Source organism: Vipera berus (genome assembly GCF_964194415.1).
Source record: "Vipera berus genome assembly, chromosome: 3".
In the NCBI taxonomy this organism is placed as follows: Eukaryota; Metazoa; Chordata; class Lepidosauria; order Squamata; family Viperidae; genus Vipera; species Vipera berus.
In genome coordinates this window covers 155,866,189-155,890,036 of record NC_138204.1, presented here as the reverse complement: position 1 = coordinate 155,890,036, position 23,848 = coordinate 155,866,189, and the positions used below count along the sequence as shown (strand labels likewise).

Genomic DNA, 23,848 nt, shown 5'->3' with positions numbered 1-23,848 from the left:
GACTAATGTGTAGTTTAGTTAAAATTCATATTAAGAAAGCGTAGTCCTGCCATTATGGAAAAATTAATGGGCTTCAGAAAACAAAATGTTTCATGTGCAAAAATAGGGACCCATAGAGAGGTAAAAAGTAGACAGAGGCAAACATGAATAATGCATCTACTTGAAAAGTACAGACTTTGTTTCAGCGTTTTCTCGCTCATAGCAATACTGTGGAATTATTTGCATAGGATGGAAGCCATGTTACTGAATTTATTCAGTGAATAATTCATTCACTATGGTAACTTGCTTGTTTAAGAGCGTTGATATTCAAATGAAGTTGAATGTCAGTTGCTGTTGTCACCATATAATGTACTCATCCGAGTTAGTCTGTGTGGATTCAAAGTAATTGCTCCCCTAGACAGGATCCATTGCATTGTAAATATAATTATTTTAGGTAGTGTATTAAGGATGTGTTTGGATGGAATAATAGAGTCTTTTATTTCTTCCTAAAAATCTGTCTCATAGAATAAAGTACAATTTGCCCTAATGTATTTAATTTCTGGATTGGAAAGTTTTTTTTTCTATGGGACACATTTTTTAAAAAATCATCAATTATGTGAGTATTGCCATCTGACGTATTGCACCCTTGTTTATTGCTTAAGAATAATCTTTCATTAAGCAGTGAAAGAAGACTTAGGACTTAGGAACTGTGTGCTGTTTCTGGAAATTAACAGTGGGAAGATAAACATTGAAGAGCTTTTTGTTATAGCAGTTCTGTAATGAGCATCTTTTTGTTTGATCCATTGATATTCAACTTCTTAAAAAGAATACATTCATTGTTTCTCCCAAGGGCACTTAATTGCAAGGTGCAAATTTGGGGGAAGAAAATAAGAGATAAGGGATAAGCTTAAGATTCAGTTGAAGGTGTCTCAGATGCAAGAAAAGTCTGCAACTCTTCAATATAGCCCCACCTTTCCCAAGGACACCAGAAGTGGTGTTAGGTTCACAAACCCTCATATTTAGTATCAGTTCTGAATATAGGTAGTTCTCAACTTTACAACCATTTGTTTAGTGACTGAAGTTACGGTGGCTCTGAAAATAATGTATGATGGTTTTTTATGCTTCCAACCGTTGCAGCATCCCACCCCCGTTCACATGATCAAAATTCAGACGCTTGATAACTGACTCATGTTTGTGACCGTTGCAGTGTCCCGGGGTGTGTGTGTCATGTGATCACCTCTTGTGACCTGCTAACAAGCAAAGTCAAAGGAGAAGCCATATTCATTTAACAACGGCGTTACTAACTTAACAACTTCAGTGATTGACTTAACAACTGGCAAGTAAGGTCATAGAACAGGCAAAACTCATTTAACAACTGTCTCATTTAGCAACAAATTTGGGACTCAATTGTACTCAAGTCCAGGGCTACCTGTACAATATAAAATAAGCCTCCTTTATAAGTTCAATGAAATGAAGCATCTTTTCTGACAAAGACAGATGAGAAGAAAACCGTTTAAACTTGCTCTTGTTCCTTAACACATCTCGTACTGTTTTTTTAAAAAGGTATATAATCTACATCCAGACTTAGTTCCAAACTTGATATGCTTCAGCTAGCTGCTCTGTAAGTTTGCATGAAATACCTTTAAAAAATTTCTCCAAATGTCATTAAAAGTTGAGTATTTTATTTCTTTTTCAGGAGTTGTTCTCATACACTTTAAAACAATACACTTAAATGAAACTCACTATAGCGTTGTGGAGTACACAATGGTATGAGGCTACACATAGAAAAATACACATAGCCAGCAACATTTTGAAAGAAGGTGTAATAGAGGGACGTATGTATTTGTGTGTAGGTGCATGCTCATGTTTGTTTATCGATTTTGGTATTTGGTTTTGTTCAGCTTCTGTGTTTTTCTACTCTCTCATCTTTCATTGCTGCATATTAAGACTGTTACTTAAAACCTATGGTAGATTAAAGTGAACTATCAGCAACGGTATCTCTGCATGCCAGGTGGCATTAAGTATCAAGAAGTTCTAATATATATTTTTTTGTTTAGCGTAGCTTAAGGTAGATGCCGGCTTGGGCCTAAATGTATTCTACAACATATAAGCTCAAACGAAACTGCAAGAGTAAAAGAAGGCCACAAGCAACAAAACAAGTTTTATATTTGAAAATAGTGCAATTCAGAAGAGCATTCTTCTTCATGTGGAGGGACAAGCCCATTTCCACATGCTTATATATAATAATAATAATAATAATAATAATAATAATAATAATAATAATAATAATAATAATAATAATAATAATAATAAGTAAGTTGGAAGGGACCTTGGAGATCATCTAGTCCAACCCCCTGCTCAGGCAGGAAACCCTATACCATTTCAGGCAAATGGCTGTCCAGTCTCCTCTTAAAAACTTCCAGTGTTGGAGCATTCACCACTTCTGGAGGCAGGTTGTTCCACTGGTTAATTGTTCTAACTGTCAGGAAGTTTCTCCTTAGTTCTAGGTTGCTTCTCTCCTTGACAAGTTTCCATCCGTTGCTTCTTGTCCTGCCTTCTGGCGCTTTGGAGAATAGCTTGGCTCCCTCTTCTTTGTGGTAGCCCCTGAGATATTGGAACGCTGCTATCATGTCACCCCTCGCCCTTCTCTTCACATGTGATCTGTTAATATTTACCTCTAGTTATTAGTGCTACTGTGCATTACCTGCAGTGACACAGTCTTACCTTATTTGGGTTCACTGCGTGTTTAACTCTGCTGCAGTAACAAGACAACTACAACTACTAACTAATGCGTGCAGTTACAATCTGGAACTTCATCACCAAAGGGCTTTCTGGAATTAAAACATTAAACTTTTTGAAAACAAGTTGCTGCAAAAAAATTTTTTTTTTTACTTTGCAGCAAGCCCACTCTTTGCATATCTAAGTCTAGTTTTTTGTTCTTTGGGATTTTATTCCTTATTTCTACCATTGTTAAACTACTCTAATTCAAGTTTATATCTTCATTTCTCTCTCCCAACTACTCTTATTTCCCAATATGTTGGCAGTGACAAGCAATTGGTTACGCACAAGAAGTTGCTTAGAGGTTGTGCAATCCTTCTTCATAACCATTGCTTGGACCCATTGAAATATTCACAACTGCCTTCTCCCACATCCAACATACCTTGTACTCCCAAAGTAATTTACCTTTCCATGACTGCCTAATCCAGTTAGGAAAAGAAAAACAAAAAGTGTGAGAGGTAAGGGATACAGAAAGAGCAAATAAAAATAAGAAATCAAAGCCAAATCAAAACATTGGATAAACAGCCCTTACAACATTCTGCACGTTTTTTTTATTATTGTTTGTTTACAGCAAAGATCTCAAAAATATTTGTTAATGACCGCATTAATTTAAATGGGGTTATATTTTATGTGATTAAAGATTAGTTAAAAAGAAATCTGAAAGGGAATTAATGTTGCACGTTCCTGAAAAATTAAAGCTTTATATTTCTTGGGGAGCACCTTGAAGAAGAAGGAATAAGATGGGGGGATTTTGTTATCTTTTTCTAAATAATGCTGACCACAAGCTACCTTGCAAGTTTGGGAGGCTTTTCTTGTTGACTTTTCAACTATTGGTCAGCATTTGCCAATATAGTTTTGCATATTCCTACTGCATGCATAACTCAACTGACATTAATAAATAGATTGTGTTTTGTTTTGTTTTTATCTAAGGAATTTGGCAATTTGTTATTAATCCTTGGGATAGCTATGTTATGAAGCGGAGAATGTAGCCTTTTAGTGACATCTTAAGGGTTTCAGCGCCTAGGAACAGGGGAGCCAGACCTGGAACCAGGTCGGGAACCGGAGCTTCCCTTTGGAAAGAAGAAGAAGAAAAAAAAAGAAAGAACAGGATTAAAATTAACATATTCAGCTGAATATACTACAATATGCATCATTTTGCATACCCAATTCCATTCGGCCTGCGATTCAAAATAGTTATCTGGCTCTCCAAGCAAGGACAAACTGGTTGAAGCTTCCTCAAGACTGGCACAACAGAATTAGGATTTAATGCAACAAGATGGCATCTTTATTGTAGTTCAGAAATGGCAACTGTTACAAACCCTGGATGGCCTAGTGCAGGGGTAGGCAACCTCGGCTCTTTTATGACTCATGGACTTCAACTCCCAGAATTCTTGAGTCAGCTATGCTGACTCAGGAATTTTGGGAGTTGAAGTCCATGTGTCATAAAAGAGCCGAGGTTGCCTACCCCTGGCCTAGTGAGAAGACCAAGGATGAAGCAGAGTTTATATATTGCTTCCATTTCAAATTCAACACACGCTTTCTCCATTTTCCTCCCCTCTAATGGAGTTCTTAGCCTTCCATTTTCCAGGCTCATTTGTTAGTGGCTATGGTATGTTTTGCAATTCTTTGCACTCCTGTTCTGAGAATCGGCTGCCACTAATAGAACAATAGGGGTGGTACATTGAATAAAAAATGGATCAAGAATAGCAATTAAATTTTGATTTGTAATTTGGCAGTTCTTCTGAGATTATTGAAATAAGATAATGGATACACAAAGCACTTCTAAGATCTTTGATTTAGGTCACGTAGATACTCTCTGTCATATCTAGAAAAAACAGTAAGACTAATTTATTTTTTAAAAACAAGAGAAATAGTGGTAACTGTAATGTTTGCTTAGAATTCCAAGTTTTCAACAGACATTCACAATTATGAGTCAATAGTACTGTAATTTGCAAGAATAGTCCATATTATCTGTATTTGTAATCCTGATGTTTGTTTTGCCTGTGTTCACAAAGTTGGGAAAGAGAAATAAATCTGCAAATCTCATATTTTGACAAATTTCCAGCACCAAATATTTCTGTGATTTAGCTTCCTATCCTAGTTAGGTATTACAGAAACAAAACCTTCGTCCTTCCTCACTTCCTCAAAATATTGGAAAAATCAAAATGGTTCTCATAAGCCCAGAATATTCCCTGAAATCAGTTCATAGTTATATTTTGAGTACCTTTACCTTCACTAATACAGGTAGTCCTCGATTTACAACAGTTCATTTAGTGACCATTCAAAGTTACAATGGCATTGTAGAAAGTGACTTATGATCATTTTTCACACTTACGACTATTGCAGCATCCTCATGGTCGCGTGATCAAAATTCAGATGCTTGGCAACTGACTCATATTTATGACGGTTGCAATGTCCCAGAGTCACCTTTTGTGACTTTCTGACAAAATCTATGGGGAAGCTTGATTCACTTAGTAACTGTGTTAATTAACTTAACAACTGCAGTGACTCACTTAACAAAGTGGGCAAGAAAGTTAGTAAAATGAGACAAAGCTCACTTAACAAATATCTCATTTAGCAATGGAAATTTTGGGCTCAATTGTCGTAAGTCGAGGACTACCTGTAGTTCAGTTTCTTGCAGAAGAATCCTTTCAGGATTAACCCTGCCACTTGTCCCTTATTCTTTCTGCAGCTCCCCTAGCAGAGTTGCAAAAGGAAGGCAGGAACCAGAAAGACAGAGGAGATTTAGCTCAACAGCTAACTATCAGATTGATTTAAAGGATTTGGGTATTAAGGAACCTTTTTTTCAATTTTTAAATACATACTTCTGCCTATCTCCTGTTGCCGGGTGTATTTCTTAGATTTCTAAAATTTATGCTTCCATAATTACTTGTTGATTTAGCAAGCACCATACTACCTTATTTCAATAATTCACTGTTCATTTTTAATCTCAAACTACTCAGCCACAACATTATTGCTCAGTTTCATAAATGACAGAGCACTGTAATTATACTTAATGGCTTATTAATTATGTTCCATGAATCACTGATTTCTGTGTTATTGTACTCCTATTAAATCCATTACTTGTCAAGAAAGCTCAGCTTGAATTTGCTCTGGTTTTAGGAACCAGGGATTTTTTTTTAAAAAAAAAAATATATATAGGGTGAATATAAAAATGGGGTCCATTTCATGCTAGGTTACTGACAAAAATAAACCTGCATTTTTGCTGGTGCATAAGAAGAAGTCGGAGGGAACTTTTTTTAGTAATAGGAATGCTGAGAAAAATAAAATAATAAAATTAGTTATAGATAGATAAAATTTATTAGGAGAAAATACTTGTCTAATTCAAACATAAATGAAACTGACTGTCTAGGCTATTCTGGCCTAACTTTTACCAACCCTAAGGAGAATAGTCAACAGTGGAGGTTGTGAGATTCTCAAGGAAAACATTGGGAGGAAAACCTGGCTAACAAAATTAGTAACATTTGTATATTTGTGTGCAGGTGTGAGCAACTGCTGTGAAACCTTTAAAACTGAAAAAAAGGAAATATTTAAACCTGAAGAAAATAAGAAAATAATAATAAAACCTTTTTCAAAAAGAGAATGGAATATTTTTCCACATGTGCTTCAAAGTGAACAGTATTTATTTATTTATTTATTTATTTATTTATTTATTTATTTATTTATTTGTTTGTTTGTTTGTTTATTTATTTATTTATTTATAGATCTAATTCCCAGTAATATGAAGTCAGTGCTCCTTTTTTCTCTCAGAAAAATCTCATAAAATCATAATCTGTGATCTTTCCAAAATATCCTGTCTATATAAGTACAAATGCATAACACCGACAAAAGCACTGTTGTTTTTAAAATTGCTAAAAAGTTGTTATAAATGTTTAATTTTGTATACTACAGCAAAGTGTTATTTGCTCATTCTTTTTGAGGAGGATTTGGGTGAGAGACAGTAATAGGCCCTAAGTCACCCATCCAGCTTTCATGCCTAAGAAGCTGGTACGGTTCAGATATTGGAGTGATATGAAGAGGATCCAAGTTTGAGACTATTCCCATTTTCTCTGCATCTGAAACAAAATTATTAAACTATAAATTTCTAAAGCTCTTTATTTCACTCTATGCCTATTAACTTGGAGCTGGGTGCAAACCTCAGTAGTAATTCATGGACCTGACATCACTTTTCCCCATGTCATGGGATTCCATTGTCTTTGTTTTTGTTACATATACTATTTATATTGCTCTCGGCCTGGGTGATTCTTTATATTTAGACTGATACTAATAGAGATATTTGCTTTATTTTAGATTTTTTTTATGCTGTTATCAGACATCCAAATTGTTTTCCTCTTTGCGATCTTTCAGAGAATTGCTTAACCAGTTCCTATATTGCTTAAATAAATGCAATAAATATTAGCAATAGATAAAGAATAGTTTCTTATCCCTGCACAATGTTGGTTACTTTTGCTGTTCTGAGAATTATTATCTTTACCAGTTTAAACAATTTAGACAGTGTGCCCTGGTCATCATAGCGGTATCCTTTGTGGCCCTTGTGAGCATACTTATGCTCATAGAATTTGCCACTTCCGTATCCAGGTTTGTGAGTTTCGCCACCCTACGAAAGAGAAAAAGCAAAATTACAAATAACCTTAGATTGCCATTCAAATATAGGACTATCCGTCAGAGAAATGAGTACTAAATGACCAAAGGCTGAATTGTATCAAAGAATATGGCTCCAGGTCTAATCTCATTTATCCTATGGAAGCCATTGACATCTGTGTGAATGTTTATAGCTCTGTGTCATAGATAGCAAGCAGAATGGGGATTTTCTGTAAATAACTAGTGATGAAAGAAAATATGTTAACAATTATTGAGAAAAGAGATACTCTGGGGACATTTTGTAGAGATAATGGAAGGTGAATTCAATTCCATTAAAGCTGACATTCTATATATAAAACTTATCTTACTACACATAGATTCCCATTGCTTGGAAATTGCCTGAGGTGATAATGATCCATAATTACTTATATTACAATTGCTCATTTTTTTTGTTCATTCTACCAAACAGTAACCGATGAGAGCGGTTAATGATACACTATCAGAAGGAGATGCTGATAAAATAAATGCATTCATCTTTAAAAGAGTGAAATCCCTAGAAAATATTGTACTGAATATTATCCAGAAAAACAGAAAAATGGGACATTGTGGGGCAAGTACTTACAGATCATTGTTATCCGCTTTTGAAAAGCATTATTAAAAATGAAGAAAGATTGTTCAACATAATTGTGTAACTGTATGAAGAGAACAAGTAATTCAAAGGATTTTTCAAATAGTAAGCTACTTTGTAACTAGTTCTTCAAACGAAAATCTCATTTCCAGCATTAGTAATATGCAGTCTTACTGACAAATGTATGAAAATTGCCTCAGCCAACACACTACAATTATGTCTTTATTTTTTAAAAAATGTTTCCTATCAGAGTAATGACCTGCTCAACCTTCGAAGTAGCAACTACATCCAACAAGTTTTCTATGGTTTCCAACTGTTGTTGAGTATGAAAAAAAAAATCAGTAGGATTATTGTGTAGTTAATCAAAGGCATTTCACTGGGCACTTAAAAAGCAGTTGACATTCACTTGTAAGTGTTTGCAAAAGGGTCAGTTTATAATGGACATTGACAACATGCTCATGTTCAAAGGCAATCCTATTGTAAATTATTGATCTGTGAGATTCCCTTCTGTTTATATATCTCTTGCACCTCTACAAAATCCAAGGTGTTTCAGTTATATTCTCATAAATTTGCAATAATTTTCATGAGTACCTCATGGCCATTTTTATCAAAGGCAGAGTACAGAATATTTTGTTTGGGTGTAAATTATTAGAACGATATAGTTATCTTCCAATATCATTTTATAGCTGAGGATTCTGATGGAGATATCAATAGCACTTAGATTTAAATATTTTGTGAGAAGTTTCCCCCCCCCAACAATCTGGGCCCTCATTTTACTGAGACTGTTGTAGGCATCTGTTGAATGAAGTAGCTTGGATCTGCTCTCAGCTGGACTCTGTCTATGCAAGTCTTTTGGATTATGATTTCCTAGATAAAAGCTGTGGGGGATCTAAATGGGGAAAAACAGCTTTGGCTTAACCAAGCAAACTTGAGTGGCTGCGAGCTTTGGGATCCACTAGGTCTGGAGTTCTTCCATCTTTTAGTTGGGGTACAATCTTCCAAATAGATATGCTGTGCAATTTAGATGTCTGTTTGGACTCACAGTGCTGCACTGACTATAAGTTTCCAAGTGCCCTTTCTAGCTACAGAACCATTCATTGTAGAGTGTTCATTTATTTACAGGATTGCCCATTTCTGATCAGTTCTGACCATCCTGCAAGGTCCAGCAGGATGGACATGTTCTGAGGTCCTTTTATGAAACAATGTCATCTAATGGGACCCAAGAAACAAATCTCCTCTGTCACCTTTGGAACAATATACCCCACAAGTCCAAGTATCTCCAGCCCTTGAAGATGTAGATATAGATATACTGTAGATATAGATTTAGATAAATTCATTGTCACATTGCCTTAATGTGAACACTCTTAAGAAAAGCCACTTTAAGATAAAGATTAAAAAATTTTGGATTATGCTCTAGAGCAGGGGTAGGGAACCTTGGCTCTTTTATGACTTGTGGACTTCAACTCCCACAATTCCTAAGTCAGCATGGCTGGTTCAGGAATTATGGGTATTGAAGTCCACAAGTCATAAAAGAGCCAAGGTTGCCTACCACTGCTCTAGAGGGAAAAGTAACCTTTCACTTTGAAACTTCTCTGCCTGGTTGTCACTAACAGCACATTTTTATAAGCTTACTAAGTCTTTCTCTCAGTAAGAAATTAATCTTTTTCACAGATATGAAATGAACAGGGTGAATAGGTTCTCAGTATATGACAATGTTGTCAATTTATGGCAAATCCAATAGTGTACCATGTTCTTGAATCCATCCAGAACTGGAGCTTTGTACAGTTCATAGTAGCAACCCACACTTTCATTCCTCCCCCTCCCCCTCCATCCTGTGGACACACAGAACTTTTAGGGAGTCTTAAAGAAATGCAGTTTGCCATGCAGTAAAGGTGCTCTGTGTTCAGGCAAAAGGAATCTTAATTAAGCTTGACTCATTTCAGGATAAAAGCAAGCAATAAAACCATGGATGTAAAGAAACTGCTTTGGAACCAGGAATGGATTGGTAAGAATAAAGCAAACAAGCCAAAGTGAAATAAAGGAATAAACAAATATATACTGGAATTCAGCATCAGCTGCAGAAAAGCAAGACAGCAAAGAGACGCCCTTTGGGCCTGGGGAGAACAAAATAATTGCGAAGAGAAGCATGTTTATCACCTACCCAGCTAAATCTGCTGAAGGATGATCCTCTCCCCTGCACATGTAAGAAACAAACAAAGTGACATGATCACCACCACGGACTATAGAGTCATGAAGGATGCCAAGAGCTGGTAGAATAGGATTATCACAGTCGGTGGTGTGGATTAAAATATCTAAAGTCCAAGATGTTTGGATTGCAGTTGTGTTGTGGGATTTTAGAGGAGTTTCAGATGTGAATTATAAAACCCATTGTCTAACGCAGGGGTAGGCAACCTTGGCTCTTTTATGACTAGTGGACTTCAACTCCTAGAATTCCTGAGCCAGCCATGCTGAGGGGAAAGAGAGAGGTTTTCAAGCTGAGCCATGCTGGCTCAGGAATTCTGGGAGTTGAAGTCCAAGAGTCATAAAAGAGCCAACACCTGGAAATGTGTACATGATTTTTTTACCGAAGAGAGAACATGGAACTTTCCTGGCTGTCTATTTATCACAGTATAGTTCACGATAAATCATTTCAAGGTTTTTTGAGGACAGTGATCTATGGTCCAATGTTATGCACGTGAATACTTTTCATCTACTCACAGTTTCAGTCTCTGATATTTTATTAGGCTAGAATTTGAAACAAGCTAGTTTGGCTTTCTGTATTCAGAAGCTAAAGATGTAGAGAAATTTGAGGGGGGAAAATGAAGTCAGTAGACTCAGGCTTGCTGCTGTGAGGAAAATAGGAGAAGGATGAAGTAATTGGTATGTTTGCCACTGTGAGTTGTACTGCATATGAAAAAAGGCAGGATAAAAATCTGCGCTTGTAAAGATTAAATTAGATATTGAAATACAGGTAGTCCTTGACTTATGATCACAATTGAGCCTAAAATTTCCATTGTTAATCAGGACAGTTGTTAAGTGAATTTTGCTCCAGTTTATGACCTTTCTTGCCACAATTGTTAAGTGAACCACTGCAGTTGTTAACTTAATAACATGGTTGTTAAGTGAACCTGCTTCCCCATTGACTTTGGTAAAGGGGACCACCTGACCACGGGACCCGGTAACCATCATAAATACATGCCAGTTGCCAAGCGTCTGAATTTTGATCACATGACCATGAGTATGCTGTAATGGTCATACATGTGAAAAACATACATCGTACATCACTTTTTCAGTGCTGTTGTAACTTTGAATGGTCACTAAACAAATGGTTATAAGTTGAGGACTACTTGCAATAAACCACACAATGAAAAGAGTAATTTTGTCTGGGCCTCTGGAGGGATCCAGCCCAGCCTTAGTCCCCAGGATTGATCCTAATTTCCATTTATATGGACTACTTTGCTTGGTCACCAGACCTTGATGGCCCTGGCTGCTGTTTCTTAATGCAAGTCAGTCTGTACTAAGGCCTCTCTTATTTATTTATTTATTTTTATTTTATTTTATTTTATTTTAATTCCATTTATATCCCGCCCTTCTCCGAAGACTCAGGGCGGCTTACAAGCTTAGCAGTAGCCTTCATTCTATGTATATGCCTGCTTATTAGGGCTTTCACACACCCCCAAGCGGCATTATTACAAAGTCAGCTTAATTGCCCCCAACAATCTGGGTCCTCATTTTACCTACCTCGGAAGGATGGAAGGCTGAGTCAACCTTGAGCCTGGTGGGATGCGAACCTGCACTAATTGCAAGCAGCTGGTGTTACTTAAGGAGGCATTAGCCCACTGCTCCACCAAGGTTCCATATTATAACTTAATAATCAGTGGAAGGGGAAACCTGGCATGTATTACTGAGATCTGGCTAGGTATCAAGGAAGAAGGGGAAACCCATTCCAAAATGTGGCTAATCCAGGTTTGGGTGTGGCATCTTGTGATTCTTGTGGCTTTCAGTGGTGTTGCCTCCTTTGTGACGCTAGGCATGAAAGACCAGATAGGATTGCTACAGCAGTACAGACTGTGATCAGATGTAGCCAGTAGCTTTTTAAGCAGCCAAATACCTGCTGTAATGGATCATTTAGACCAGGGGTCTTCAGACTTGGCCCTTTTATGACTTGTGGACTTCAACTCCCAGAATTCCTCAGCCAGCATGCCTGGATGAGGAATTCTGGGAATTGAAGTTCACAAGTCATAAAAGGGCCAAGTTTGAAGACCCCTGATTTAGACCACATTGAGGCTGGGGAGGTTATTGAAGTATTTTTAAATAAGGAAACCTGGTTGTCAGTCTTTACCACAGGTTTTTTGTGTGTTAATGTAATATAAAATATTTACAGCAAGGACTTACTTTTGCCTGAAGAGGAGGAGTTGTTCTGGGTGACATCTGAAAATAAATTTTTAAAAATAAGGATTTGCAAATATATACTGTATATTTGGAATCCCATTGTTTGCATGTTTGTCTGTGTGTCTCTCTCTGCGTGTGGAATTCTATGGTTGTTTGAAGGATTTTATGTGGCATCCCCTTTCTCAGCTTGAAAGTTACAAATGACCAATAGATGGCAGCAAAGGCAAACTTTTTCTTCCCATTGCTGCTATCTAGTGAGTATCTAATTTCCTGCACCCACTTGTTACCTGTCTGCTTTTCCATTCCCCCCCCCCAACATAATTAGCTAATACTTTGAGATGTTTAGATCTTACTGAAACTGGGGACAGAATGTTGCACTGATTTTTTTCCATCTAAAGTTTTCATATTTCTGCACATATTGGGGCTTGTTTAAATTTTAAATTAAATCCTTTTTCCATGCTGGCTGGGGAATTCTGGGAGTTGAAGTCCATGTATCTTCAAGTGGCTAAATTTGAGAAACACTGTTATATGCAAATGGTATCATCATCCAGGAAGAGTCTTATCATTACAAATTAAGAAGCCTTTTTAAATAGCAGAGATTCACTGGCAGGCAATGTTGATAAGCCATCACTCAGGTCAGCTATTAATATCATTGTGGCTTGTTCTTTATCCATAAATAATCCTGCCACAAACAGCTGTAGGGAATAATGCTAGCTTATCCTATATTTTGTTTAATATAAAATAACTTATCCTACATCTTGTTTAATATAACATAACATAATATATTAAACTTTGTTTAATATTTAACATTCTTAGTCTATATAGTGTTTATTGGAGAATTTCCATCTTTAAAAATTTGGAGGCCTCTGCAAACATTTCATATATATATATATATATATATATATATATATATATATATATATATATATATATATATATGCTTCTACGTAGGGCACAGGGAGAGACATGCATGCAGACATATATGTGCCATTGGCTTGTTAAAATACAGACTAAAGCTTCAGGACTGATAAAGATTGGTGATCAATACCAGTATTATATGTGTTTTAACTGATACACAATTAGTAGTTCCTTGGTTTTCAGCTTTCAAGGCTATTTGAATGGGATCTCATGGAACTTGCACTTTTCTAGGAAATCACTAAAATCTGCTCAAATACATTGCAGCGACATCAAACATTTGAAGGGTTATCTGTGGCACAGTTCTGTTCTCTGTAGAACACTTTTGAAGTGCCAAAGCCACAACTCTTTCACCCATTCTGTTAAGTGGGGGATTCTTCTCAGACAGACCCTGTCATTAAAATCAGCTTTATAACCCCAAGTGAGAAATTGGATGTAGGACTTGGCTGCCAATTCGTAATTCACATTCTTCATGTTCTTCATCTCAGAAATAGCCAATAAACTTGGGCTTTTTTAAAAACAAGTTTTATTGGTTTTCCAGTTTAAGATCTGTTTATTTAGAAAGCATCATAGTGACTGAGTGGTAGTCAAAAATTCAGTAACAGAGTTTTTAGTACATAATTCAGGTTACATTATCAAAACATCCTTCTCTATTTTCCCTTAACATTTAATACAAACTTGGGATTTTCAATCATGATATTACATACTTTGCTTTAAAGCATGTTGCTAGAGAGAAAAGAACTGAAGACATGTATTGAAGACACCAGGGGTCTTCAATGCTGGTTGAGGAATTCTGGGAGTTGAAGTCCACAAGTCGTAAAAAGGGCCACGTTTGAAGACACCTGGCTTACACCACTCATCCTGTATTCATAGTAAATTTAGTTCATCTCTAGGATATCAGAGGTGATTGCACAATCTCAGGTTAGCTCATCTTTAGGTGTTTGAATTTTTGTCTGCACTTTTCAAGAAGTTCAGGTTGGAAATTTATTTCGAGTAACAGCAGCAGCTGTTCGGGAACACTTCTGTCTATATGCCTGCAGGGCTTAGTTTATATAGATTAATATGAGAGATTTACAAATCTCTATACAATTAGAAAACCAGAAATAGTCTCTTAGACTAAAATAAAATAAAACTCTTTATAACAAAACTGTCACATAAATTAAAGGCAACTTGACAAGTGAGCCTCAGCACTTAAGAGTTGGTTTGTCAGCTTTTTCTCTGGAATTGTGTTTTAGCTGAAATTTATTATTCCAGTTTAGCAGCCAGAATTCCCTCTTCAGATCTAACAATAATAGCCAAGAGATCCCATAACCGCCAAGGTAGACTATGTATTATTTTCAACTTGATCTGATATAAAGGAAAAATAAATTACAAATACAATAAATAGTTGAAATCTTATGATTAACTCTGGGCAATTCATAATCTAATCCTATAAATGATGATTAAATACCAGAAAGTTTGCATAAGGTTGCTGGTTCCAGTATATTAACCGAAAGAACTCCCACATACATATAGGTTAAATCCACAGAGGGGGCACATGAGTGCACACACATGTTTGTTTACACATTCCTATCCAAAGTGGTTATTTATTTCACTATAGTAGATGATTTCCTATATTCTTTTAAATTTGTAGGACTGATCCTCCTACTGAACAGAACAGAGCTGGGTTTAGGGATAAATAGCAATAGGAAGCTATAGTACTTAGACTGCTCCATACTGGTTTTACAGCCCTCTCTAAGTGTTTACAGGGTCAGCATATTGCCCCCAATGATCTGGGTCCACATTTTACTGACCCCCAGAAGGATGGAAAGTTGAGTCAACCTTGAGCCAGTCAGGATCGAACTTCTGGCAGTGGGAATGCAGCCTTAGCCTGAAGTACTACATTCTAACCATTGTGCCACGATGTCTCTTGGAAATAAAATATTTCCATACCCATATTTAAAAGTGTGGATCAAGACAATAGCTTTGCAACTCCCATCTATCAAAACTACGTGGAGCCTGGCAGTTTATGTTTCCTCAGGACATAAAAGTAGAAATGACTTAGAAGGAAGTAAAACTTACAATGTTCCTGAAGAAGTGGACTACTGGGTTTTCATCCACATAGCGTCCATGCTGAGACCTTGGATGAGGCAGGGAACTTACATGGCTAACTCTGGAGGCATGGTGATAGTCCTGAAACACAGGGTAGGTCATACCTGTAGATCAGCATGTATTCGGAAAGTAATTAATGTTCCCCTCTTGAAATAAAATCAAGAAAACAACAAGGATGTGTCCATTTAATCATCACAGAGTTGTATTTGATTTGATAAAAATACAACCTTTTTTTTTAAAAAAACAACCCTGAAAGTTGGAGATATATTTCCAATGATTATTACATTTAGATCAGGGAACAGGCTGGCTGGAGAATTCTGGGAGTTGAAGTCCATAAATCTGATTTAGATGCTATTGCTAAGATGCTGTAATTAACTTACCTCTTAAAGATCATTTTCTTTTCAAAACTAAGAACATATAATTCTTTATCCTTTAATTCCACGAACAGGAAAGAACTCAGGTAGTACTGTCCATTTGGAAAAGAATAACTTCTTCCAGTTCCCAAGCAAAGACTTTTTTTTTTAACTCCTTCAAAAATCTCCCTTGGAGTTCTAGCAACTTGAGATTGTTTGCATGCAGATAGTATATTGTTATTAATTTGCAATCCAAAGCTTCCACATACACCTATCTATTACTGAATGACAAGGATGTACAAAGATGTGGAAGATAGCTTCTAGACCTACTGTACTTCCAACTCCTTTAGAGATGTAGGAGACCTCTGTAGTTTCTTTTATCCAATGAAATATTTTATTTATTTATTAAATTTGTTTGCTGTCTGTCTCACCATGGGGAGACTGTGGGCCGCTAACAATGTTAATAGGTAAGCAATGCCCATGTTGCATTAATGTGTAGGTAACTTTATCTAGAGTTTAATCAACTTATTCAAAGTGAGTACGTATGAATTGCTTCCATGGATGTCTATGTTTCTGCTCTCCCTTCATGTTGCATCTGCATGCTTCTGTATATACCAGGAACTTGCATAAGTTTCACTCTAAGCCAGGGATGTGCAACTTTAAGACCTGTGGAGGTGGGGGACTCTGGGAGCTGAAGTTCACAAGTCTAGTTGCCAAGGTTGGACATGCCTGCTCTAAGGATGGAGCAAGGCAGAGGGAATTTGAGCTGCTTCCCAACCTTCTTTCCCGTAGGGATATATTGAGGGATCTATTTATTTTTTGGATTGCTTTTCTTCACAGCCCAAGATTGGATCTAGGCCATTTTAAATCCTGAAATTTCTTTTTTTAGCTTCTGCTGCCACATCAAATTTGTTTTCATTCTCTTCTGTTTCCAGTGAATTATCCTGTTGAGAGACAGGCAGTCATGAGCCTCTTAACCTAATTAACCTTTCCAAACCTCTGCTGAGTAGGAAAGAATAAAAAAGAGAGATCAGATGAGGCTAGCGAAGTGGCTTATTTTCCCTGGCTCTCTAATTTCCAGGGTAGATACAGAAAGCCATTTAGGAGTTGGTCACCTCTTTAAATTCAATACAGAATGTATATAAACATATGAAGAATAAGTCACCAAGCGGCACTTAATTGTGGGTGTGATTGAACAACATTTAAAATGTGATTGGATACTTATTAAGTGTTCTGTATTTTATGCTTGTTGTCGAGCCCTTCGGGTTCGACAAACTTGCCGGGAGGGGGATTCGGCTCGCAGCCCTCGGCAACAGCAGCGGCCACGCCCACGCTCGTCAGCTGTCCGGCGGGCGAGCTGCCGTTCGTCGCCGAAAGCCCAGCCGCCCCCAAGCCCCCCAGCTGACCGGCGGGCGAGCAGCCGATCGTCGCCGAAAGCCCAGCCGCTCCCAAACTCACCAGCTGGCGGGGGGGGAAGCAGCCGCACGCCGCCGAAGGCCCAGCCGCTCCCAAGCTCCTCAGCTGTCCGGCGGGCGAGCAGCCGTGCGACGCCAAGAGCCCAGCCGCGCCCACACCCTCCAGCTGTCCGGCGGGCGAGCGCCGGACCCACGGGCGTGCCGCAATCTGGGAGGTGGCTGAGGGCGGTTGTGAGTGGCTGCAGGATGGCTACACCGGGGCAGCCAGCAGGGAGACGGCCCGCGCCGGCACAGTCAGCTGCCAGGCGGGCAGGCACTGAGGGGCGGCCAGGGATGCCCGCTGATACTCGTGCAGCTCGGTCAGCTGAGCGACGGTCCAAAACAGCCACGGACGGCCGCGGAAGCAGCATAACGCTTTCTAGAGCTGACGACGGCCTGGCGGTTGTGACTATGGGCGATGGCCTTACGGACCCGGTGGCTGTTACTGCAGACACGCTGGCAGCGACGCGGGGTGCTGAACAGCTGCACCCGGACCTTGGGGGCTGCCAGGGGGTCATGGGGGTGGCGCGGGGAGATGCATTGGTGGAGGGGAGCACGCTCAGGTTGTTAGGAGGGGGGTGGGCTTGTACTTACCTTCACGCTGGGAAGCACGGTGCCGGTGGAGGGAGCTGGGCGTGGGTTGAAGGAGTAGGGGGGTGGAGTATTTACGCAGGCCAGGCGGATGCTGGTCTGCACGGGGGAGGGGTGGAGTCTAGGGGTGGGGCTGCTACCTAGTTACAGATTCAGAATAAAAGGTGCGTTGAGAGCGTGTGGCGCTCAACGCTGACTTTGTTAAGGTATAGAGATCCTGCTATTGTCAGACGAGGAGTTGACACTTGTGATAACTGATGGCTCGTCTCCATTGAAAATGTTAGAAGCAATGCTGGATTAACATGATCCAGAAAAAAGCAAAGAAATTAGCAAATCATTATCTTTTATTAAACCAAGCCTTATTCTAAACCTGAACGCCTTTAAGTTGCAAAGACATCCTCTTTAGGCATCAGGTTTGAAAACATATGTGACAAAAATGAAGTAAAGCATGAAGTTATAAGAAAAGGCTCATGTTAAATCATAATGGGAATGAAATTTAGCATACACATACACATACTCATACATCAGCCTTCCGGACATAGTTGGCCATCAGCTTATGTTGTGAGATCATAAAAAGGAACACAGCCAATTTTTGTCCTTACTGCAATTTTCTTTTGGGAGTGGTGAGTTAAAGTTGGTGATAAGAACAGTAACCTCCCAGGGGCATATCACTCCAATTCTCAGCCTTAACACCACCTACATATTGGAAAGGTTACCTTTTGGCTATTTTTGACACAACGTCAGTTGCTAGGAACCTGGAGCATGCAGCCCTAGGCCACAGGCAACCTGTAACTGACTTCATAAATCATACCACGAGCTGTAGGTAGGTCATAAGACAAATGGAATCTGCATCAGAATGATGTAGCAAGAAATGCATTTGTTCAGCATTGCAATTAGTACATTCTCTCTTCCTCCATCTAGTTTTGCAATTCTTCAAGATTAATATATTATCTTGGCTGCATAAAGATCAGTACTTGGAGAAGTGTGATTATAGGGATCCATATGATTAGTCACTTCCACTGCTACTTGATGTCTTGGATGGTGAATGGAGGGTACAACAAGGTGCTTTCCTGAAATAATTTTCCATATTTAAGAATGATTAATAGCCCAATCTGGAGGGAATTTAAATATGTGCTGTATAGTTTGCATTAAAACTCATTTTTCCTTCTACCTGCCACCCTATGAAGAACTGTATGTAACTTAAAAATTCCCATTGTTGTATATCAGTGGAACTCCTGATTCTGTTCCCTGTCTTCAGTCTATATCCCAGAAGACTATAGGCAAAATATGATGCAATATGCAGTAAATAATATATGAAAGAGCGTCTATTTTAGAATATTAATTTCATGAACTTTTCTTGGCTTTCACAAAACTATGCACACACTTACCTTCAGTTCCAGGAAGGCCTAAATTAAAATTTGAATGTAATGTCTGAATGATTCATCTTTGCTTTTGCTGCTAATATTGGCTTGCCATTATAGATCTCAGATGCTCTGAAAGAAAGTTCCCCAAGTACTTCAAAATTACACAGCTATATTTTTGTTTTTTTATTGTTTATTGAGATACATAGCTTACTCTTTATGAAAGCTTGTATAATAATCTTCCCATTTGTTAAAGAAAAAATATGTCTCTGTTAGCATGTAATGCAACTTCCAATGCCAATTTGACCTAGTCACTCCTGTAAGGAAAGATTTGTCCCAAAGAGAATAACAGAATAACAGAATTGGAAGGGGCCTTGGAGGTCTTCTAGTCCAACCCCCTGCTCAAGTAGGAGACCTTATACCATTTCTGACAAATAGAGTTGGCTAACTTCCCACTGTTTCATGTCAACTGATTATCTGATGGTCTGTTGTCTCTTCTGATGTCCATTATTAAGATGAAATTCTACAGAGGCTCTGTGGAAATGAGGCTCTCTAGATAAATCCTCCTGTGAGCCCATTACATTACAATTTGTATACCCATATCCCAGGGTAGGTGAGGAGAGAATTAAGAAGAAGAAGGAGAAGGAGTGAATGGGGTAGATAAGTTGGTTCTGTTCAAGATAGCACTCTCCTTGATTGTGTGTGCCACTGCAGATTTTTCTTGATGTAATTGCTTAATACATCCTGAATCATGTGCTGCTACCACACAGATTTGAGCTAACAGGCTAGGATAAAGGATATGTTAGAGACCCATGTTGTGTGAAGATGTCTATTAGTGAAATATTTGGAGACAAAGTAACAAGCCTGTGGAAGATTAGCCTGGGGCAAAGACACAGTTTTGAATTATTTTGTGAGAGTTCAAAACTGTACAAGCAAAAATTAAATCTGGCTCTCTCAAATACATCTATTGAACTTTAAACACTAGAATTAAACAAAGATGTCTCCTATGCTTTTATTATGCATGGCTGGAGACCCTAACTTTCAGTGCTGCTCTTTATTTAAAAGTCCTTCACCCTGCACCAGTTATTCTAAAGATGGCTTTCTGTGAGCAGATTGGAGACTCAATGGCTTTTGGTATTTTTTTTCCCCCCTTCAAATTTCAAAAAATTTTCCTCTCAAGTCACCATCACAAGTTGGAATAGTTTTTATCGGATCAGCAAATGCAGTTCAATCATATCCACATAGGAAACTAAAGCAAATTGGTTGAATGAAAATGCTGAATTATGTAAGGAATGTCTTTTTAGAACCAAGTGAATGTCTGCCTTTTCTGAGTGATCGCTCAGATGCTGCCAAAGTGAATTCTTTAATGCTGTTATTACCTTGTTTTCAGGAAAGGGAGGAGGAGGGAGAGAGGGAGGGAAGGAGGGAGGGAGGAAGGAAGGAAGGAAGGAAGGAAGGAAGGAAGGAAGGAAGGAAGGAAGGAAGGAAGGAAGGACAAAGACTGGAAATGCAGTAAATATAGAGCTAAAATTTTCCTAAATCCTGCCATTCCTGATTTATCCACGGATAAGTAGAGCCAATAGGGACGCTGTGGCTCAGTGGGTTAAGATGCTGAGCTTGTCGATCAGAAGGTCAGCAGTTTGGCAGATCGAATCCCGAGTGCCGCGTAACAAAGTGAGTGCCTGTTACTCGTCCCAGCTTCTGCCAACCTAGCAGTTCGAAAGCACATAAAAATGCAAGTAGAAAGACAGGGACCACTACGGTGGGAAGGTAATAGCGTTCCATGTGCCTTTGGCATTTAGTCATGCTGGCCACATGACCACGGAGACGTCCTCGGACAAGCGCTGACTCTTCGGCTTTGAAATGGAGATGAGCACCAGCCCCTAGAGACGGAAACGACTAGCATGCATGTGAGGGGGAACCTTTACCTTTTTAAGTAGAGCCAAGAAAGAATTGTTGACAGACTACTACTTAACAATAATTAATGATTCTCAAGTCAGTGTGTTCTCTGGAGAAACAGTTTGTTTTTAATTCATTTTAAACATCCTGATCTCCTTTTCTAATAGCCAGTTTTCAACTACCTGCAAGAAAAGAGATATATCCTGATCATCAGCCAAAATGAAGCTCAAGAGGACTCTTCTGGCCTTCATACAAACATTCTCCCTGCACCTGCTGCAGTGGGATTTTCTCAATGTATGCTGTAGAAATTCTGGGAGGTCTCATCCTGAAGGCACCAGGTTGGGGAAAGACTTGCAATTTGAAGTTTTCCTATTTAGAGAGATACACATGGCTTCAAGCTGAATGTTGGCCACCTTACCGTCTGTTTGTTTGGTTTGAACGGATTTGGTTTTAAAATAAGATTGGCACACTTCCATCTCTGGTGCCTTGATCAAAAAAATCCTGACTGCCCTCAATTGCCTGGGGAACAGGTTCTGTTGAAACACAGGAGAATGAGCCATCTCCATCTCCAGTTTTTGTAACTAAGCAACAAGAGTTACCAAGGCAACCAAGCACTTTCAGGTAGATAAAAGCTAGTAGATAAGAGCTGAGTGGTGGGGTGACTTTGGACTGAAAGCTCTTTAAACATGCCAGTCATCCAATCAAAGTACTGTGGGTGATGGAGAAGAACGGGGCTGTAAAGCTTTGTTGTTGTTGTTTTTCAACCATCTGGCTTCCCCTTTTTCTCTTAAAGAGGATGGGCTACAAAGACAGGGCTGTTCTTATCCTTGAAATTGATTCTGACATCAGAAAGCTGTGTGTTCTCCAATACCTTTCTATCTGTATCAAAAGTATAGTTGTTACTTTTTTTGTTTTTGGGAAGCATAACCAGCTCAGTTCTCTTGCTACCTGAAAGTTTTATTACAATTGAAATTGAGGTATTTTAATGGATTTATGTATTGGTTTTATGATGTATGCCCCAGAGTCACTATATGAAAGAGTTAGATATACATGAGAAATACATTGAAAAATAAAATTGCTCATTTCCTTCTTAACTAATGCTAAAATGGGTTATTGCTATTGTGGTTAAAATGAAGATCTATCAATGATGTGTTTGCAAGAACAAATGAAGCGTGATCTTTGGGACCTTGTATACTCATTGAGAAGACAGTATTTCAACTGGTGCAGCTTTTCTTAACTATATAAATTGCAGCTATGTAAGTAGTTTCTCTCCGATACTGGTGACACTAATGTGACTGCCATGGGTCCTTTACTTAGTCAACTAAAACTACAAGGGATTGCAGCGCTGCTTTCTCGTCAAATCCTACTAAAAGAACAGGACTTTTTTAAAAACATCAGTGCTAGATAAAAGGCATTCTGAGAAAAAAAATATGACAAGAAATGTCATTTTAAAAAGTAAGAATTTAAGACACAAATAATGGACTATCATTTAGAAAGGACTACTTAGAGGTTGCATAAACTACAATCTAATTTCAATCCTATCTTCCAAGCTGACAGGAAAAAAATAGCATTTCTAATCCCAAACTCTGGAAACTATTGGTTGGAGAAGACTATATTTAGACCCTTTCTTGTCACTGTATTCTTTATCTCACTGTCGTTCTAGTACCTGTATCTGGGAAATATAATACTTATATTATATAAGTATTAAATATTAGCTCCTTCGGGAGAAGGGCGGTATACAAATTAAATTAAATAAATAAATATTGCATCTGGACAGAAACCGGTAACTCTAAGGGGAAAGATACCATGAAAAAAACAAACTGCTGGGATAGTTTCTTTGAAAATCTGCTTTGTTCCATTAACAGAAGATCCCAGAAGTGCCAAAGCAATTGCATTATTAGTAAGGCTCTTTATCTGGGCAGTACATCATATACCAAAATATTGAGAAATTCATCTCACTCTGCTCAGGAAGAACTCCACAATGACCATTGTGGTTTCATTATTACAATTTCGGCTAGAGTTTTTGAAATGGGCTATCCGAACCTATTTAAGTCTTCTACAAGTGAAAAAGTATGATTTTCACCACAGGTTATGATGATTTTATAAATAATTACAGTTGCAGCCTGGCCTTATTTCTTTTCATATGCAATGTTTGCCTGCTGTTCTCCCGCAAATGCCACTGAACCAGATAGTTGCATATGCCTAGCAGTCTATTTCAGTGAAATTTTACATTTTGTCTTTTTCTAAAAATGTATTTAATGGTGAATAGCAATGCAGATTCACAGACAGACAACACACACACACACACACACCCTACATCACCAACGCAAATGGTAGTGATTATACAGTGAAGAAAGAAAACCTCAAAATGTAATTAAAATAATTATTAAATTAAACTAGAAATGATAAAAGCAAGAAAAAGTTGCAGATAAAAAAAGATCCGTACATAAATATAAAATAAAATTTACCTTCATATTAGATCCACAATGAAAACTGTGTTTGTTACAATGTATAGCAAAGATTTTTGGTGAACATTTGAAAATCTGGCAAATAATTGCAGTACAAGGTTTTACAGAATAACAGTAAATGTATTTGCCTTTAAGTTATAAAGAATATATTATTGTTTTTGTTTGTTATATTGTAGCATACATTTTTATCATACATTGAATAAAACTGAAAGAAAAAAAATCAGATAAAATTTGTATTATTTAAAAAATGACCCTACTTCGGGGGGGGGGGCATTATGTATTCGACCTTGGGCTTCCCTTTCAAATGTGATAAAATTAAAAAACTGTAATACTCTTG

At 38.0% G+C, this 23,848-nt stretch overlaps 1 protein-coding gene across 2 annotated transcripts in view; it reads right to left on the bottom strand.

The window, feature by feature from the left end:
- Positions 1-2,506: 2,506 nt before the first annotated feature.
- The window catches only part of MBP (myelin basic protein), a 139,550-nt gene continuing 118,208 nt past the window's right edge, over positions 2,507-23,848 (bottom strand). For both annotated transcript variants that reach the window (XM_081325257.1, XM_081325258.1), the window contains exons 5-9: positions 15,356-15,466; positions 12,383-12,418; positions 10,149-10,181; positions 7,253-7,375; positions 2,507-3,827 (exon numbers count right to left, since the gene is read on the bottom strand). In XM_081325257.1, coding sequence (XP_081181383.1) covers positions 3,771-3,827; positions 7,253-7,375; positions 10,149-10,181; positions 12,383-12,418; positions 15,356-15,466 — 360 coding nt within the window. In that variant the 3' untranslated portion in view covers positions 2,507-3,770. The remainder of the gene's footprint in view (positions 3,828-7,252; positions 7,376-10,148; positions 10,182-12,382; positions 12,419-15,355; positions 15,467-23,848) is intronic.